We start from the raw sequence: 15,020 nt of genomic DNA, 5'->3' as shown, positions 1-15,020 counted from the left end.
ACGACTCAACGATTTTTTATTGATTAGTCAATTTTGACCATATCAAAACATGTAAAGCATACATACTTGCCCATACATACAGTAAAACCATATATGAAGCATTCAACACTGTGATAGTTACAGTTGTATCCTTGACTGCCTTAAACCTTTTTTGGAGCACAAGTAAAGAGTGTCTGAAACAGGGGACTTGGATTTAGATTGTTTAGTCAAAAAGAGAAAATCTGTCTTTATGGAAGTCTAGTAGTAGAGTAGTAGTCATAATAATAATAATAATAATAATAATAATAATAATATAGTTGTATTTATAGACTACCCTCTGGGTGGTTTACATACGTTAAAAAGCAAACATTCAATGCCACAATCAAATTCACACACATCAAAATAATACAAAGTAACAACAGTAAGGTTATAACTAAAAAAGATTAAAATAAAGATACAAATACTTAAGTGAAACATAATTATACTAAAAACACATAATTACACTAAGAACATGTACCCTAAACAGATTAAACAACTAAAATGCATTTAGAAGTACCTGTTATCAGTTGTAATTTAAGTTTCAGTGGCTTAGGTGGAAATACCCTTGTTACAGAATCTGACAACCAAAACAACTATGCCTCTAAAAGAGGCAGTAAATCCAGGGGTTGGTTTTTGCTAATGGAAACTTCTAGAATAGACTACCAGGAATGTGGCTCACCCCAACAAACAAACAAACTAAACCAAAACCCAAATCCTAAAGGAACTTAAAAAATAAACTTGCTTTGAAAAGTTGGTATTCTAAACATTTTCACTTTGAGCAGCTTCAGTTTATCAAAACAAGATTGAAACTACAAGGAGTACGGTTGATTTTCTCTATCTACAGGTTCTGCATCCACAGATTCAACCGTCCACAGCTTGAAAATATTAAGGAAAATACAAAAGGCAACCACTGATTTTTCATTTTATATAAGATATATCATTTTACTTCACGCTTCTACATAATAGGACTTGATCACCCACAGATTTTTGTATCCATAGGGGGTCCCAGAACCAAACCTCAGCAGATACCAAAGGCCCACAGTACCACTTGCTACTGAAAATCTCCCTTTCCTGCTGCTTTCCAAATACTGGGGCAACCAAACCTTCCTTCTGGGGCTTCTGTAGAGACAGAGGCTCAGAGGAACACTTAAAACATCTTCTTTACATCCCACTAGTCTTGCTCTCCCCACCCCATGATTTGTGAAAAATACATATTGAATATCTTCATACACTGAGCTTTATATTTGGCTAGTCTTTTATAAATTGTATTTAAAAAGTTACCATGTCAACATTGATTCTGTGAATATTTCCTCCACTTGGATGAGTCACTCATGCTGATTGATAATAATACTTAGCCTTTAAATAGTTACATGTGTTTGCAGCTCTTTGTATAATCATATCCTTAGTGCTTCTCTCATTCTGTGGTTGAGGTAATGGGGAAATGTGTGGGTTGTGCATGGATGTCCTGTGGCTGGTAATTTGAAGTGTTAAATCTGTATTAGAGACCTGCAAAAGGCAAGGGGGGGATTGGAAGTGTAAACACAGTAATATCCTTGACAGAAAATCCTCTGCTAACAATTTACAACCCTAAAGTAGGATGTAAAGTGCTTGGCAGATACCAAATATTTGTTCCCCACCCTTTAACTTTTCCACACTGAATGTTTTTGTGACATTAAAAATGAATAGTGTAAACGGGTCATGAGCCACATTGCTGAAGTTAGTCAACAAACCTCTCAGTATTTCAAAAATATTGTTCTTTTATTAGGATGCTAATTTTAAATTCTGCAGGTTCTGTTTGTGGTTTGGGAAGTGAATGAATGATTCACACTGTTTATCTTCAGTCTTGTGGTCTTGAACTTGGTAGGCAGTCCACCTTATTTATATTTCCTGTTAAGACTTTCATTTTTATCCATCATTGGAAGTGCTGCTTCATGGTGTTTTGTCCATATGTGCTGTTTCTTTACAGCTGCAAAGGATGAATTAAGCAGCAGTGTTTGCTCATACTGCAAATTCTACTCAGAACACAAATCCAACAATGCCATATTTTGTTTTTAAACCTTGCTTAATTATTAAGATGTATAGTGTTCCATTTCTACTTTGCGGTTTGCTTTACGCGGACTCACTGTTTCGCAGTTTTTTGAAAATATTAATATAAAATATTTACATCCAGTGGAGGCCAGGGAACCCAGAAGTGTGGCAGCCTGAGGCACAGCGGGCCTCCACAGACCCCGGAAGTGTGGTGGCCTGAGACACGGCAGGGAAGGCCTGCCTCCCTGGCCTGCTGCTGCCTGCGTGGCTCTGGAGACTGTGCTGGGGTCTGCGGAGGCCAGAAAGGCAGGCAGGCAGGCACCCTCGGAATGGGCCGGGAGGCGGGTAAGGAAGCACGGGTAAGAAAATAATACATAAAATAATGTATAAATATTAAAATTAATATAATAATAATAATAAGACTTTATTTGTACTCCGCTACCATCTCCCGAGGGACTCGGTGCGTCTTACATGAGGCCGAGCCCAAACACAACAATAATAATAACAGCAATAATATAATACAAAACTCATATCAAAATAGCAAAAACAATAACACGACACATTTAAAAACCAATGGCTAAGCCAAATGCAATAATTAAAAATTTAAAAAATAATGCTGGGCATGAACAGGTAGCATGTAATTGGAATAAAGGTTTTGAAGAGTGAAGAAATGTGCAGACAATCCAAAATCATTATTAAAGTGCATTTGAGGACATATTGCTGGGAGTTTCATGTTCTGGGAAGGCACATTGAAACAGCCATGTTTTCAGGCTTCTCCTAAAGACTGCCAGAGTTGGGGCTTGTCTAATATCCCTGGGGAGTGAGTTCCAGAGTTGAGGGGCCACCACCGAGAAGGCCCTCTCCCTCGTCCCCACCAATCGCGTTTGCGACAGTGGTGGGAGCATGAGCAGGGTCTCTCCAGATGATCGAAGAGATCATGTGGGTTTGTACATAGTCTCCCTACTTAGTGGATTTTCACTTATTCCGGGGGGGGGGGGGGGGGCTGGAACGGAACCCCCACAATAAGTGAGGGAACAATGTAATGGATAGACCACAAATGTGCTGTGTTTAATATTCAAGCTACTTCATATTACTTTCCCTGAAAATGCCAATAGATACAGCTAAGTAAAAAAACACTACAGCATTTAATTTTAAAATTTGATATTGTGCTTTATGGACCATATAACATTGGTCTCAAAACAGGTTCTTTGGCTTCTAGGTTATAAATAAACATCATTCAGTGTGCTGATACTAAAAAATCCTCCAGAGGTTTGTTGAAATTCAATTTGCTAGTTTTGGCTCATTTTAGATTCTGATTCTTTTCTGTGGGGTATTATTTATCCCTTCCCATTTGGTGTCATCTGCAAATCCGATAAGCATGCCTTCTATTCCATTGTTCAAGTTATTGATATAGATGCCGAATAGCACTGGACCAGGGACAAAACCTCATGGCGCCACAGTAGTTACCTCTCTCCAGGCAAACAGGAGCCATTGGGTTTGGTAGGTCAACCAATTACAAATCCACCTAACAAGGCGGATTTTACCAACCACATTTTACTAGCTTGTTTGCAAGAATATAATAGGAGGCTTTGTTAAAAGCCTTTGAAATTAAGATATGGTACAGCATTCTTTTCATCTACCACGCTTGTAACCCCTACAGAAAAAAAAGATAAGGTTAGTCTAACATGATATGTTTTTGAGAAACCCATGTTCTAATATTATGGATTCCTTTCAAAGTGCTTACAGATTGTCTGTTGTAATGGCTTGGTCTAAAATCTTTCCTGGTATTGATGTCAGGCTGTTTAAACAGTATTTGGGTTCTCTTTTTTGAAAATGGGGACACCATTTGCCCTCCTCCGGTCTGCAGGGATTTTGTCTTTTCTTTAGGATTCTCAAAGATTCTGATGTTAGTTTTTCTGATATCACTTCTGCCTGTTGTGGATGTAATTCATCTGGCCCTGAAGACTTGAATTCTGTTGGGTTGGCCAGGTATTGCTGCACTACTTGATTATGATCCCCTTGCATTATAGAAGAGTCTTGTCTTTCAGCACTTGCCTAATTGCTATTGACTACTCAGAATTTTGAGCCCCCGGTGGTGCAGCAGGTTAAACTACTGAGCTGCTGAACTTGCTGACCAAAAGGTCAGTGGTTCAAATCCAAGGAGCGAAGTGAGCTTCTGCTGTTGGCCTTAGCTTCTGCCAACCTAGCATTTCAAAAACATGCAAGTGTAAGTAGATCAATAGGTACCGCTTGTGCTGGAAGATAATAGCACTCCATGCAGTCATGCTGGCCACATGACTTAGGAGGTGTCTATGGACAACGCAGGCTTTTCAGCTTAAAAATGGAGATGAGCACCACCCCCTAGAGTCAGACACGACTAGACTTAATGTCAGGGGAAACATTTACCTTTTATCATTAACTCTAATGGCCATTTGGATGCTTGTACTCATGCACCTTTTGATACCTTTTTATTTCAAACTAGCTGTCCCCTGCCATGCATTGCTGTGTCCCAATCTGGTAATCTGGAAAATAAAGTAATGAGAAAGTGTTGGTTTCTAATATATGTAATGGCTTGATGCTTGTTGGTAAACAGTATTTCTTGTTTCTTTGTCAGTGTTGATGCGGAGATTGTTTGGTTTGCCTACTCTGGAACATGCAACATATAATTGTCCTTCCTTAGGGACCCTTTCAAATTTATGATACTATATCTGTGTGTGTGTGAATCATATATATCTATCTATACCTATGGCTGGATGGTGCTTGTCAGGAGGGCTTTGATTATGTTTTCTTGCCCTGGTGAAGGGAGTTGGACTGGATGGCCTTAAGTATTTTCTGTTTGTCATGGGCGTTCTACGTGGGATGTCTGCCCCAATTCTGTTGTTGGTGGAGTTCAAGATGCTCTTTGATTGTAGGTGAACTATTACTCCCAATAAGTACAACTCCTAAATTGCATGGTCTATTTTCCCCAAACTCCCATCTGTGTTCATATTTGGGCATATGGAGTATCCATGCCAAGTTTGGTTCAGATCCATCATTGTTTGAGTTCACAGTGTTCTCTGGATGTAGGTGAACTACAACTCCAAAACACAAGGTCAATGCCCACCAAACCCTTCAAGTATTTTCTGTTGGTTATGGGAGTTCTGAGTGCCAGATTTGATCCAATTCCATTGTTGGTGGAGTTCAGAATGCTCTTTGATTGTAGGTTAACTATAAATCCCAGCAACTACAACTCCCAAATGACAAAATAAATTTTTTGAGTAATGTTCACTCCTTGGGTTAGTAGATGTCTAGTGGACAAATTTGGTGTCAATTCGCCCAGTGGTTTTTGAGTTATGTTAATCCCACAAACAAACATTACATTTTTATTTATATAGAAGATGATAATCCACATGTCTCTATTTTTCCCAATTGGCCTATCATTCTAGACATGCCCAGATAATGTTCTTAATTTTTCTTTGATTCTTTCTTTTGTGTGATTTTTTAATTTAGAAGAATACTCATGTTGCAGTCCATTTCAGTGACTTCGTACCACATTACAGAACATGCAAATAAGCAAGAATGCCCAAAACCTATAAAACCTGAAAGCCCACATTTGTCCTTGCCTTTGCCATAGATAAATAACATAAGCAGGATCTGTACTTTTTGTAAAATGAGTTATGTATCATCACACTTACTTTTCCATAATAGACAAAATTTTGATAGCATTATTTTGTTGTGCTGCATGCCTGGCTTACACATCGATTAGAGTGAAGAATCCGCCCCCTTCATTCAGAGTTTAAAGAACTATCCAAGGTGCTGAACATTATCCAAAATGAGTTCAGTAGCTTTCATGGTGTCTTTAAAGTTTAGACTAAACCCCAAAGCAGAATAATCATTCCTCTGGTTGTTCCTGTGTAATACTAAAGAAAAGTGTACTTAAATCTCACTCAGGTGCTTGCTGTCCTTAAGAACATCTTCCAGTTTCATATCTATCATTCAACTAACTGCCTAAATATAATGTTCAATTCCTGTGAGTTAGAATTATTTTTGAAATAATGTTACAACATTTTTTTTGCATATTAGATTTTCTTTCAAAGAAATACGAAGTGCTACTTCTAGCATATATTATTCCCGATTGTCAAATTTAGCATTATTCTTCATATTACTTAAAATGCAGCTTATTACATTTAACACTAATCTAATCTTGGTTATTAAAAGTTGGCAACGACAGAGGTTTTGGCTCAGCATTTTCCAGACTCATTCCCAAGTCTTCAGTGAGATTACTGATTAATGTCTATTTATATATACAGTGTAATATAAAATTGTCAAAAAGGCAGTTTGCAAATTGTGATGTTCTTAGTAAAGTATGTGGAAGGAGGTAGTATTTAGATAGCCCTTCACATCAAATATTTCTCAGAATTATTTGCTGATCATATGGATACCTGAAGTCGTTGAATTTTAATTACTCTTGAATTCTGCTGATATTCTCAAATTCGTTTTTCGAAAGGCATTTTCCAGCTGGGTTTAATTTTTGGCATGCTTCTTCAGGCATTTTGTATAACTGCTGCAAATATGCATAACAGTTGGCACTTACGTTCATGAGCAGCTAGCAGGTACCACACGAGCAACATAATGTAGTACATTTCCACATTTCATCTTTATTAGCGTACAATAGATTCCCAGTAGCATATGCAACAATGTTTTGTTAGAAATCACACATTTTGTGGTTATTCACATGAAAATACCACGCTATGAAGATCCATGGTCTTATAGCTGTGCAGTATTTCAGAACTGTTTGTACTATCATTGCTAGCATATTGGGAACATAGCTAAAATCCTGCTGTATAATAAAAACATAGTACACAGCTTCCATATTGGAATTGGAACTACAAGTACTATAGAAGTGGAAAAGTTTCTAAAATAGTGCTTACTATTATATTGCAGCCACTACATAAACTGAGGCAGATCCCAACCAAAAGTCAGTTTGCACCTGAACCATAGCTTTGAGTCCAAAAACAATATCTCACATTCTTTGTCTGCGTTTCTTAATCATGTTGTAAGAAGAAATACAGAATAAACGCTTATATACATATCTTGTCAAATGATTTCATGGTCAGAATCACTGGGTTGCTGTGAGTTTTCTGGGCTTTATGGCCATGTTCCAGAAGCATTATCTCCTGACGTTTCACCCACATCTATGGAAGGCATCCTCAGAAGTTGTGAGGTCTGTTGGAATATCTGTGGAATGTCCAGGGTGGGAAAAAGAACTCTTGTATGTTGGAGGCAAGTGTGAATGTTGTGGTTGGCCATCTTGATTAGCATTGAATGGCCTTGCGGTTTCAAAGCCTGGCTGCTTCCTGCCTATATATAAATAAATAATAGTAGCTTTTGTTCATCTGACTACCCATCCTTAGTTTATGGCAATAATTTTTTTTGTTCTGAACAATGTATTTTAAAGAATTTAATCCTACATCTATATAAATAAAAATGTAATGTTTGTTTGTGGGATTAACAGAACTCAGAAACCACTGGATGAATTGACACCAAATTTGGACAGTACACCCCTAACAGACCAATGAGTGTTCATCACCCCTAAAATTACAAAAAAACAACAACAAAAAACCCAGCAGAACGGACTTAAAAAATCGAAAAATACACCATATATATACACACACACACACACACACACACACTCATGTACATATACACATGCACGCATACATACACATGTGTGTGTGTATATATATATATATATATATATGCCCAAGCACACACAAATATACACACACATAGACAAATAGACATACACACAAATATACACGTGCACACATACATGCACACATATATAAACACAAATATGCATATAAACAAGCACACACATACACAATATACATATACACATATAAACACACAAATATATACACACATACATACACATCTTCACACACACATATGCACACCCATATATACACCCACACACACACACACACATATATATGCAAACACACATATATAAACAGATACACAAATATTTAAACACATATATATACACACACAAAACACATATATACAGACTGGGCCACAGCAACACGTGGCAGGGGATGGCTAGTCTATATGAATAAAAATGGAAGGGACTGATCACATTGGCTTCTCTACACATTATTATTAATTATCTTACACAGGGGGTGGCAAACATAATCCTAAAGTGTTTTGAGTTTTTTCAAGTAAGACTGTCAGATACAGGTTTTTTGAGGCACCAAAAGCTTGGCCACCTAAGCAAAAGGTTATTTTTCATTTTTCAACAGTGCTTGTCTGTAAGTATGTGCTGATGCTTTATCATGTGTGTTTTATTTTGTTTGCCTTATCATTTTTGATGTGATGCCAGTTTAATTTCTTTTCTGTTACTCACTGTAGTAGTAGAATATTTTTCATCTAGGGAACAATTGACCTAGTGTGAACCTGCCAAAAAACAAGGAAAGGTAATAGCAGCAGTAAGAGTCCTCTTTTTTAAAAGTACACTTTTGAAACTATCAATAACATGAGCCACTTAAGATTTTCCTTGGTTGACTGTGAAGTGTAATAAAGATTTGGGTTTCTCTCTCCTTCAGTTGATAGACTGTGGCCAAGAAATTCTCTGAGTACTGTGAAGCAGTTTATATTTCTTTCGTCCTTTAGTATTTGATATAGTTCTTTTTACTGTGACAACAATATCCAGTTTTTGTCCAAAGGGATAAATACGATTGCTATGCCATCTTTGAATTACTTGTCTGGTAATATCTACCTTAATTGAGATGCTAAGTTCAACATAATAATATATGGTGCCCTTTCAAAAGTTCACATGTCTAAATCCTAGAAGACATCTATCCTTAAATGTGGTGTCAGCCCTACATTTCATCAGTTTCCATTTTATGCAGACCTCATCTGACCTACCTTCTGGACTGCCAAACCAAAAGCAGCTGACAAGGAGCTTGTCAAATCTCAAGGTTTTGCTTTTGGTTTCTGACTAGAAATTAGAAGTCAAAATATGAGGTAGAAGAGCTGTGTTTGGATTTGTGCCTGATTAAATGTAATCTTGCATATAAGAAGACATATGTCATACAGAATGAATTTGTATATAGCAAAAGTGGAATAAAAACATTTGCTGGACCCGATCTGTCATTTTGTCAAAGATTTAATGTCTGTAGTTGATTCCAGCGTGTACCAAAAAAAAAAACAACAACCAAAACTCTAGCATAGTTTGGAGTTTTATTTGTGGTTCAACAAAGTAGAAGACTGAAGTATTTTAGGGATTTTGGACTATCTGAAGTTTGAATGCTAAACTGCTGTTCCTCCTCTTGAAACTGTGGGTTAAGAGGTTTCTGATTCCCAACCTCTATGAAGCTCAGAAATCTGACACTTGTGGATCCTTTCTTGAACTCTTATATTGGGCTTTGCACACATAGGTTGTTCTCCCCCTCAGTGAAACCTGATCACTTGGATTAAAAAGGAAACTGTACTTGTAAAAGATTTTGCTGTTGGCTCCTTCGGACAAGTGTACACTGAAGTGACCTCCCTGGACTGCAGTATGTTCCTTAGAATAAAATTAGTTGCAAGCCATTGAGTAAGACCTTAGTGCTCTTTTTAGAAGGTCACGGAAATTATTAGATGGAAGGTATTGACATGGTAGGAATTCAAGTCAGATATTGACTTGAATGTTCATTCCAATGTAGTTTTGGAGAAGGAAGGGAAAAAGAACTATGGTATCTTCCTGTCTGTCATTTGGCTTAAAACCGCGTTTGTTGAATTGTTGGCATCAAATTGTGCCGGTGTAAGCCGCCCTGAGTCCCCCCCCCCCCCTCGGGGGTTGAGAAGGGCGGGGTAGAAATGCCCGAAATAATAAATAATAATAAATGAGCTGCCTTCAGATACCATCTGGATGCGATTTTTAGAAAGTTGTAAAGAACATCAGGTTCCTGGTCCCATTCTGGCTCTCACTGTTACATGACACAACAATTTAGGGTATATTACTATGTAGAATTCATAAATTAGATCATATTGTTTTCAACTTGTGCTTTAAGTCCATTTATCAAGGTTTTATGAAAGTCCTATCAGGTTTTTTTCATGTGAGAGTCAGTGTTTCATAACTCAAATGCTGTAGAATACATTTCACTATCTTTCCAAATTCCTCTGTTAAGGGAGTGAAATATAAATTACCTGTACAGGCAGTCTCCCGAGTTATAAACAAGGTAGGTTCTATAGGTTTATTCTTAAATTGAATTTGTATGTAAGTCAGAACAGGTAGTTTTTAAAAGTGTAACTTCAGCTACACACACAAACTTTGGATTGCATAGGGAATGGTTAACACCCCTGTGATGTTTGTTTTGCTATCTGTGCCCCTGTTCAGAAGATTTCACCTCACTTTCTGTCCTTGTGATAATTGCCTTGTTGTGGAAACAAAGACTGGTGATAAAGCTTCAATGGAGACACCTTTTCCCCATGATACCCCTCTCAGAAGTGAATTTTCTTTCAGAGGAGATTTCCCCTACTTCCTGTTGTCTCACCCCTGTCCTTAACCATTAGTAATTTGTAAGTCAAATGTTTGTAACTTGGGGACTGCCTGGATATTCAGTAAAGGCACAGACTTATCTAAACTATTGTATGTGGAGTAAATATATGCAGCTATCTAATCAGGCAACGCTCGGCACTGAACTAGTTGGTCATCAGAAAACTGCATATATCATGTGTTAAAAATTGTCTTTAAATTTGGATTGTAAATTTTGGGAGCATTTGATAAAACCCAAAGAAGATCTCAATTTTGATATTTAATTATGGGTTTTCTTTAAGTAACTTTACTTATGTTTTTCATGTTTCTTGTAGGAGCTAAGTGACCTGCAACGTGACCCACCTGCACACTGTTCAGCAGGACCAGTTGGAGATGACTGTAAGCCTTTTATAGTTCACGGCAAAATATTGTTGTCCCTTTTGTTATACATAATTCTTTAATAAGGTGGGTGTAATTTTCTTTTTCAGTGTTCCATTGGCAAGCAACCATTATGGGACCTGTAAGTATGCAATTACATAAATGAATTAATCTGCTGATTATTATAGAGACGTATGCTGTAATAGAATTTTTATCTGCTGATCAAAGCACTTGCATTATTGCTGGATTTAAGCAATAAAATGCTAGGCTAGACTAATTTTTTCTACCAAACATTTGCCCTTTTGTTGTTTTAAGTGTGTAGGCTGTCATGCATTTAGCTCTTTTGAACTAAAATAAGACTAGCTGATACTGAAAGGAACCCATTGTGTAGTGCCTTGTTACTGTGGATATTTTGGATAGCTTACCATTTGGTTTGCAATATCACTTGAATTATTTCGAAAGCCATTCTCCATTTTCTAAAGCCACAGTAATAATATTTGTATGACTGCAGCAGACTTTTTAAAGAAGAAGTATGCTTGGTAGCTGTTTAAGGCTAGATGCAAACTCTTTTTTAAACTTGAGATATGAAAGAAGCAGATTATGATCGTTTGAAGATCATTGAAGGCATTTTGTATGTAAAGAGAGTGCATCTTATCAGACTCATTTTTGTTTGAGCAATTGAAGACATTAAAACTGAGCTGGGGTTCAAATGTAAACCTTTTGGGAATACTGATTTGCACCACAGTAAATTTGTCACCATGTTTTCATCAATTATGTTCACAATTAATTCTTACTATTAGATAAATTTTAATTTAATTTTTCTGTCACCTCACTGTTTAAGGTCTCATCTATTCATCTGTGCTGTATTATGTATCTAAATATTTCCTATAACCCAAGAGATAACAATTAATGTATCTAATAAACTGAACTGCAATCCATGAAAATTTGGATTATAATAAATTAACTAGTTTTCAAGGTACCACAGGCCCAGTTTTGCTGCCACAGACTAGCATGCCTCCCTTTTGGAAATTAAAATCATATTGTCAAAATGAGACAGATTACAATGATACATTTAAATAAAATAAAGATTATAATAATAAAAAAACAATGATACATTTAAATAAAAATGGAATTACGTATGCTTCCTTGCCAGAGGAGTGCAAAAAGGTTTAGAAAGTGTCAATGAGGATAACACTGGGAATCTCAGTTTTTTGTTTTCAAATGGATTCTTGTCTTATATTGTTCTGAAGACATAAAATAAACTGAAAACAGAATAAAGTGTTCTATGGGTAGCTTCTGTCCTTCCAATAATATACATACTAAATCAGTGGTTCTCAACCTGGGGTCCCCAGATGTTTTTGGCCTACAACTCCCAGAAATCCCAGCCAGTTTACCAGCTGTTAGGATTTCTGGGAGTTGAAGGCTAAAAACATCTGGGGACCCAAGGTTGAGAACCACTGTACTAGATGATAACGACGATAATAACAATAACTGCAACATAGAATAATCTGTGAAAACAACTGCTTAATTTGCTTAGCTTCCATAAATCGCAGTTCTCATTTTTTTCTTGCCCAAATTTTAATCTTTGTTTTATTTTTTTATATTCATATTGCCTGTCAAAATGTGGCACAACACACCTACAGGATAGGTTAAGAGAAAATACAACATTAATTTTAATTGCCTGGGTGCAGAGTTTTAACTCTTCAGTTCCTTCAGCTGTGATACAGACATGGAGCATTTCAGTAATTAAAACAAGGAATCCTTTTAACACCACTGTTTTTCTTGATAACTGCGCCCCACTATTATACATTACTGAAGATACTGGTATATTTACTGAATCCATTCTGGCTGCAGTAGCTCTGCCCTCAACACATTCGAGGTGTGTTGTTCCAGGCTGTCTGTAAGCCCTTGCTAGAGATCCTAGAAAAGTGTCAGGAACCTAATACATGTGCAGCTGTCATCTTTGGCTTCTTTTTTTGGTTGTTTACCATCCTCTCTTGTTTGCCTAGATTGTAGGCTTCCAACATGAATGATAGGCAGTGGTTTGTTATCAATAAACAATATATCCGCTTGCTTTTTGGCTTTTAATATAGTACAAAGTAGTGGAGTATATCATTTTCTTTTCCCTGAGATAAGAATGTTATATTTATCATAAAAAGCCTTTTCAAAGTTCAGTTCATTACAGTAAATTAGCGTCAATTTATTAACTTTCTTAGCATTGTTTTAAGTCAGGAGAGAATGCTTCTTGAACATGACCATACAGCTTGGAAAACTCACAGCAACCTGCTTCATTACCTTTATACTTTTTTCTAAATCGACTGCTACCGCTTATTATGATATTTGTGCTTTATAATAAAATAATAATAAAACTTTATTTATATACTGCTCCATCTCCCCGAGGGGACTCTATGTGGTTATATGGAATTTTTATCATATCTGTATGCCACCAAATGTCTATAAGAATTATATACATTACATATTAAAATCTCCCTTTGATAGAATGGGCATTTTAGTAATTGCCACTCCAGAGAATAGGGGAGATTTACTTACATTATGGCTGGAGAGCCATTCATAATAGCAATCTTGTTTTAAATATAACATAATGTAAATTTTGTGTTCTGTTGGCGCTAACCTCTGTGGGGAATTTTCAGTGCATTCAGACACCTCATGGAATAATTGATAAGTCATGGAAAATACAGAGTGAAAAAGAAATTAGTGCTTCAAGTATATGCGTATACACTTGATGCTGAGAGGACTCTCTGACTAATAATCTAGCAGCTCTGGTTCTCTAAATCTCAAATTGGATTGGCCTTTCAAGCATTTTAGTTTGTGCTGCCTCTGCAGTGCTTATTTGGGTCCCTGTAACCTCTAATGCTGGTGATGACTCCATATGTTCCACTGAAGAACAAGTGAACAGAGACTTTGGTGTTTGGACAGTCTGCTGGGTACACATTGGCCCAAGATGGCTACAAGTTTATGTTCTTCAAAAGGCTTTTTAGGTTCACATGCAAAATAGGAACTTCATGCAAAATAACTAACACATTACTTTGTTAATTTGCTTGTTTTCCAGCCGGACAGTGCATATCAAGGGGGAGTCTTTTTTCTCACAGTACATTTTCCAACAGACTACCCATTCAAACCGCCAAAGGTAAAATCCTTATGATACAGTTAAATGCAATTGATCACTGTAGATCTGAAGTTGGATTTGATTGTGTTAATTAGTTTATTAGGATCATTGAATCATAGAGCTCAAAGAGACCACAGGGGCCATCTAGTCCAATCCCCTGCCATGCAGGAATACACAATCAAAGCCCCCCCTACAGATAGCAATCCAGATTCTGTTGAAAAACCTTCAGAGAAGGAGATTCCACCCCACTTCGAGGCAGCATATTCCAGTCAAAGAGCTCGTGCTACCAGGAAGTTTTTCCTGATGTTTAGGTGGAATCTATTTTCATGTGAAGTCAGCATAACATGTATAAATATTATTAACATGATAAAATCAGAGAGCATAGAGTTTTATGAATTGCTTACAGTACATAGAATATCTAACTGAATCCTTGTTAATCCCAGGTAGAACAGGCCCATTAAGTCACTAGTATTTGACTCAGTTGATTTACTGGTTTTGCTCTTAAGTGTGACTAACAGTTACATTTAAACATTTTTCTTCTTCTTGAGATCATTGGATGTTCAGCTTTAAAAAAAATATAGTACGCATAGGTACCTTGGTTAGATAAATCTAATAATAATAATAATAATAATAATAAAAACTGGCAAAAGAATGCTCTCCATGGACAGTTCCTAGGGAAAATTGAGAGCCAAATTGACAAAGAAAAAACATGGCTGTGGCTCACAAATGGAACTCTGAAAAAAGAGACGGAGGGCCTGATTCTGGCAGCCCAAGAACAAGCCATTCAAACCAATGCCATCAAAGGCAGAATTTAAAAGTCAACAACAGATCCCAAATGTAGACTCTGCAAGGAAGCAGATGAAACAATAGATCACGTCCTCAGCTGCTGCAAGAAGATTGTGCAGACAGACTACATGCAGAGGCATAACACCGTTGCTCAGATGATTCATTGGAACTTGTGCCACAGAT

The 15,020-nt window shown here is 36.9% G+C and overlaps 1 protein-coding gene across 1 annotated transcript in view; it reads left to right on the top strand.

Annotated features, from left to right (window-relative positions):
• UBE2D1 (ubiquitin conjugating enzyme E2 D1) overlaps window positions 1-15,020 on the top strand; it is a 38,662-nt gene that overhangs the window by 16,453 nt on the left and 7,189 nt on the right. The window contains exons 2-4 of the mRNA XM_060768799.2: window positions 10,882-10,945; window positions 11,035-11,066; window positions 13,995-14,072. Coding sequence (XP_060624782.1) covers window positions 10,882-10,945; window positions 11,035-11,066; window positions 13,995-14,072 — 174 coding nt within the window. The remainder of the gene's footprint in view (window positions 1-10,881; window positions 10,946-11,034; window positions 11,067-13,994; window positions 14,073-15,020) is intronic.

The sequence above is a fragment of the Anolis sagrei genome, chromosome 3, assembly GCF_037176765.1.
Source record: "Anolis sagrei isolate rAnoSag1 chromosome 3, rAnoSag1.mat, whole genome shotgun sequence".
Lineage (NCBI taxonomy): Eukaryota > Metazoa > Chordata > Lepidosauria > Squamata > Dactyloidae > Anolis > Anolis sagrei.
Note: the sequence above shows the minus strand (reverse complement) of the source record. Positions and strands in the feature narration are given on the sequence as shown.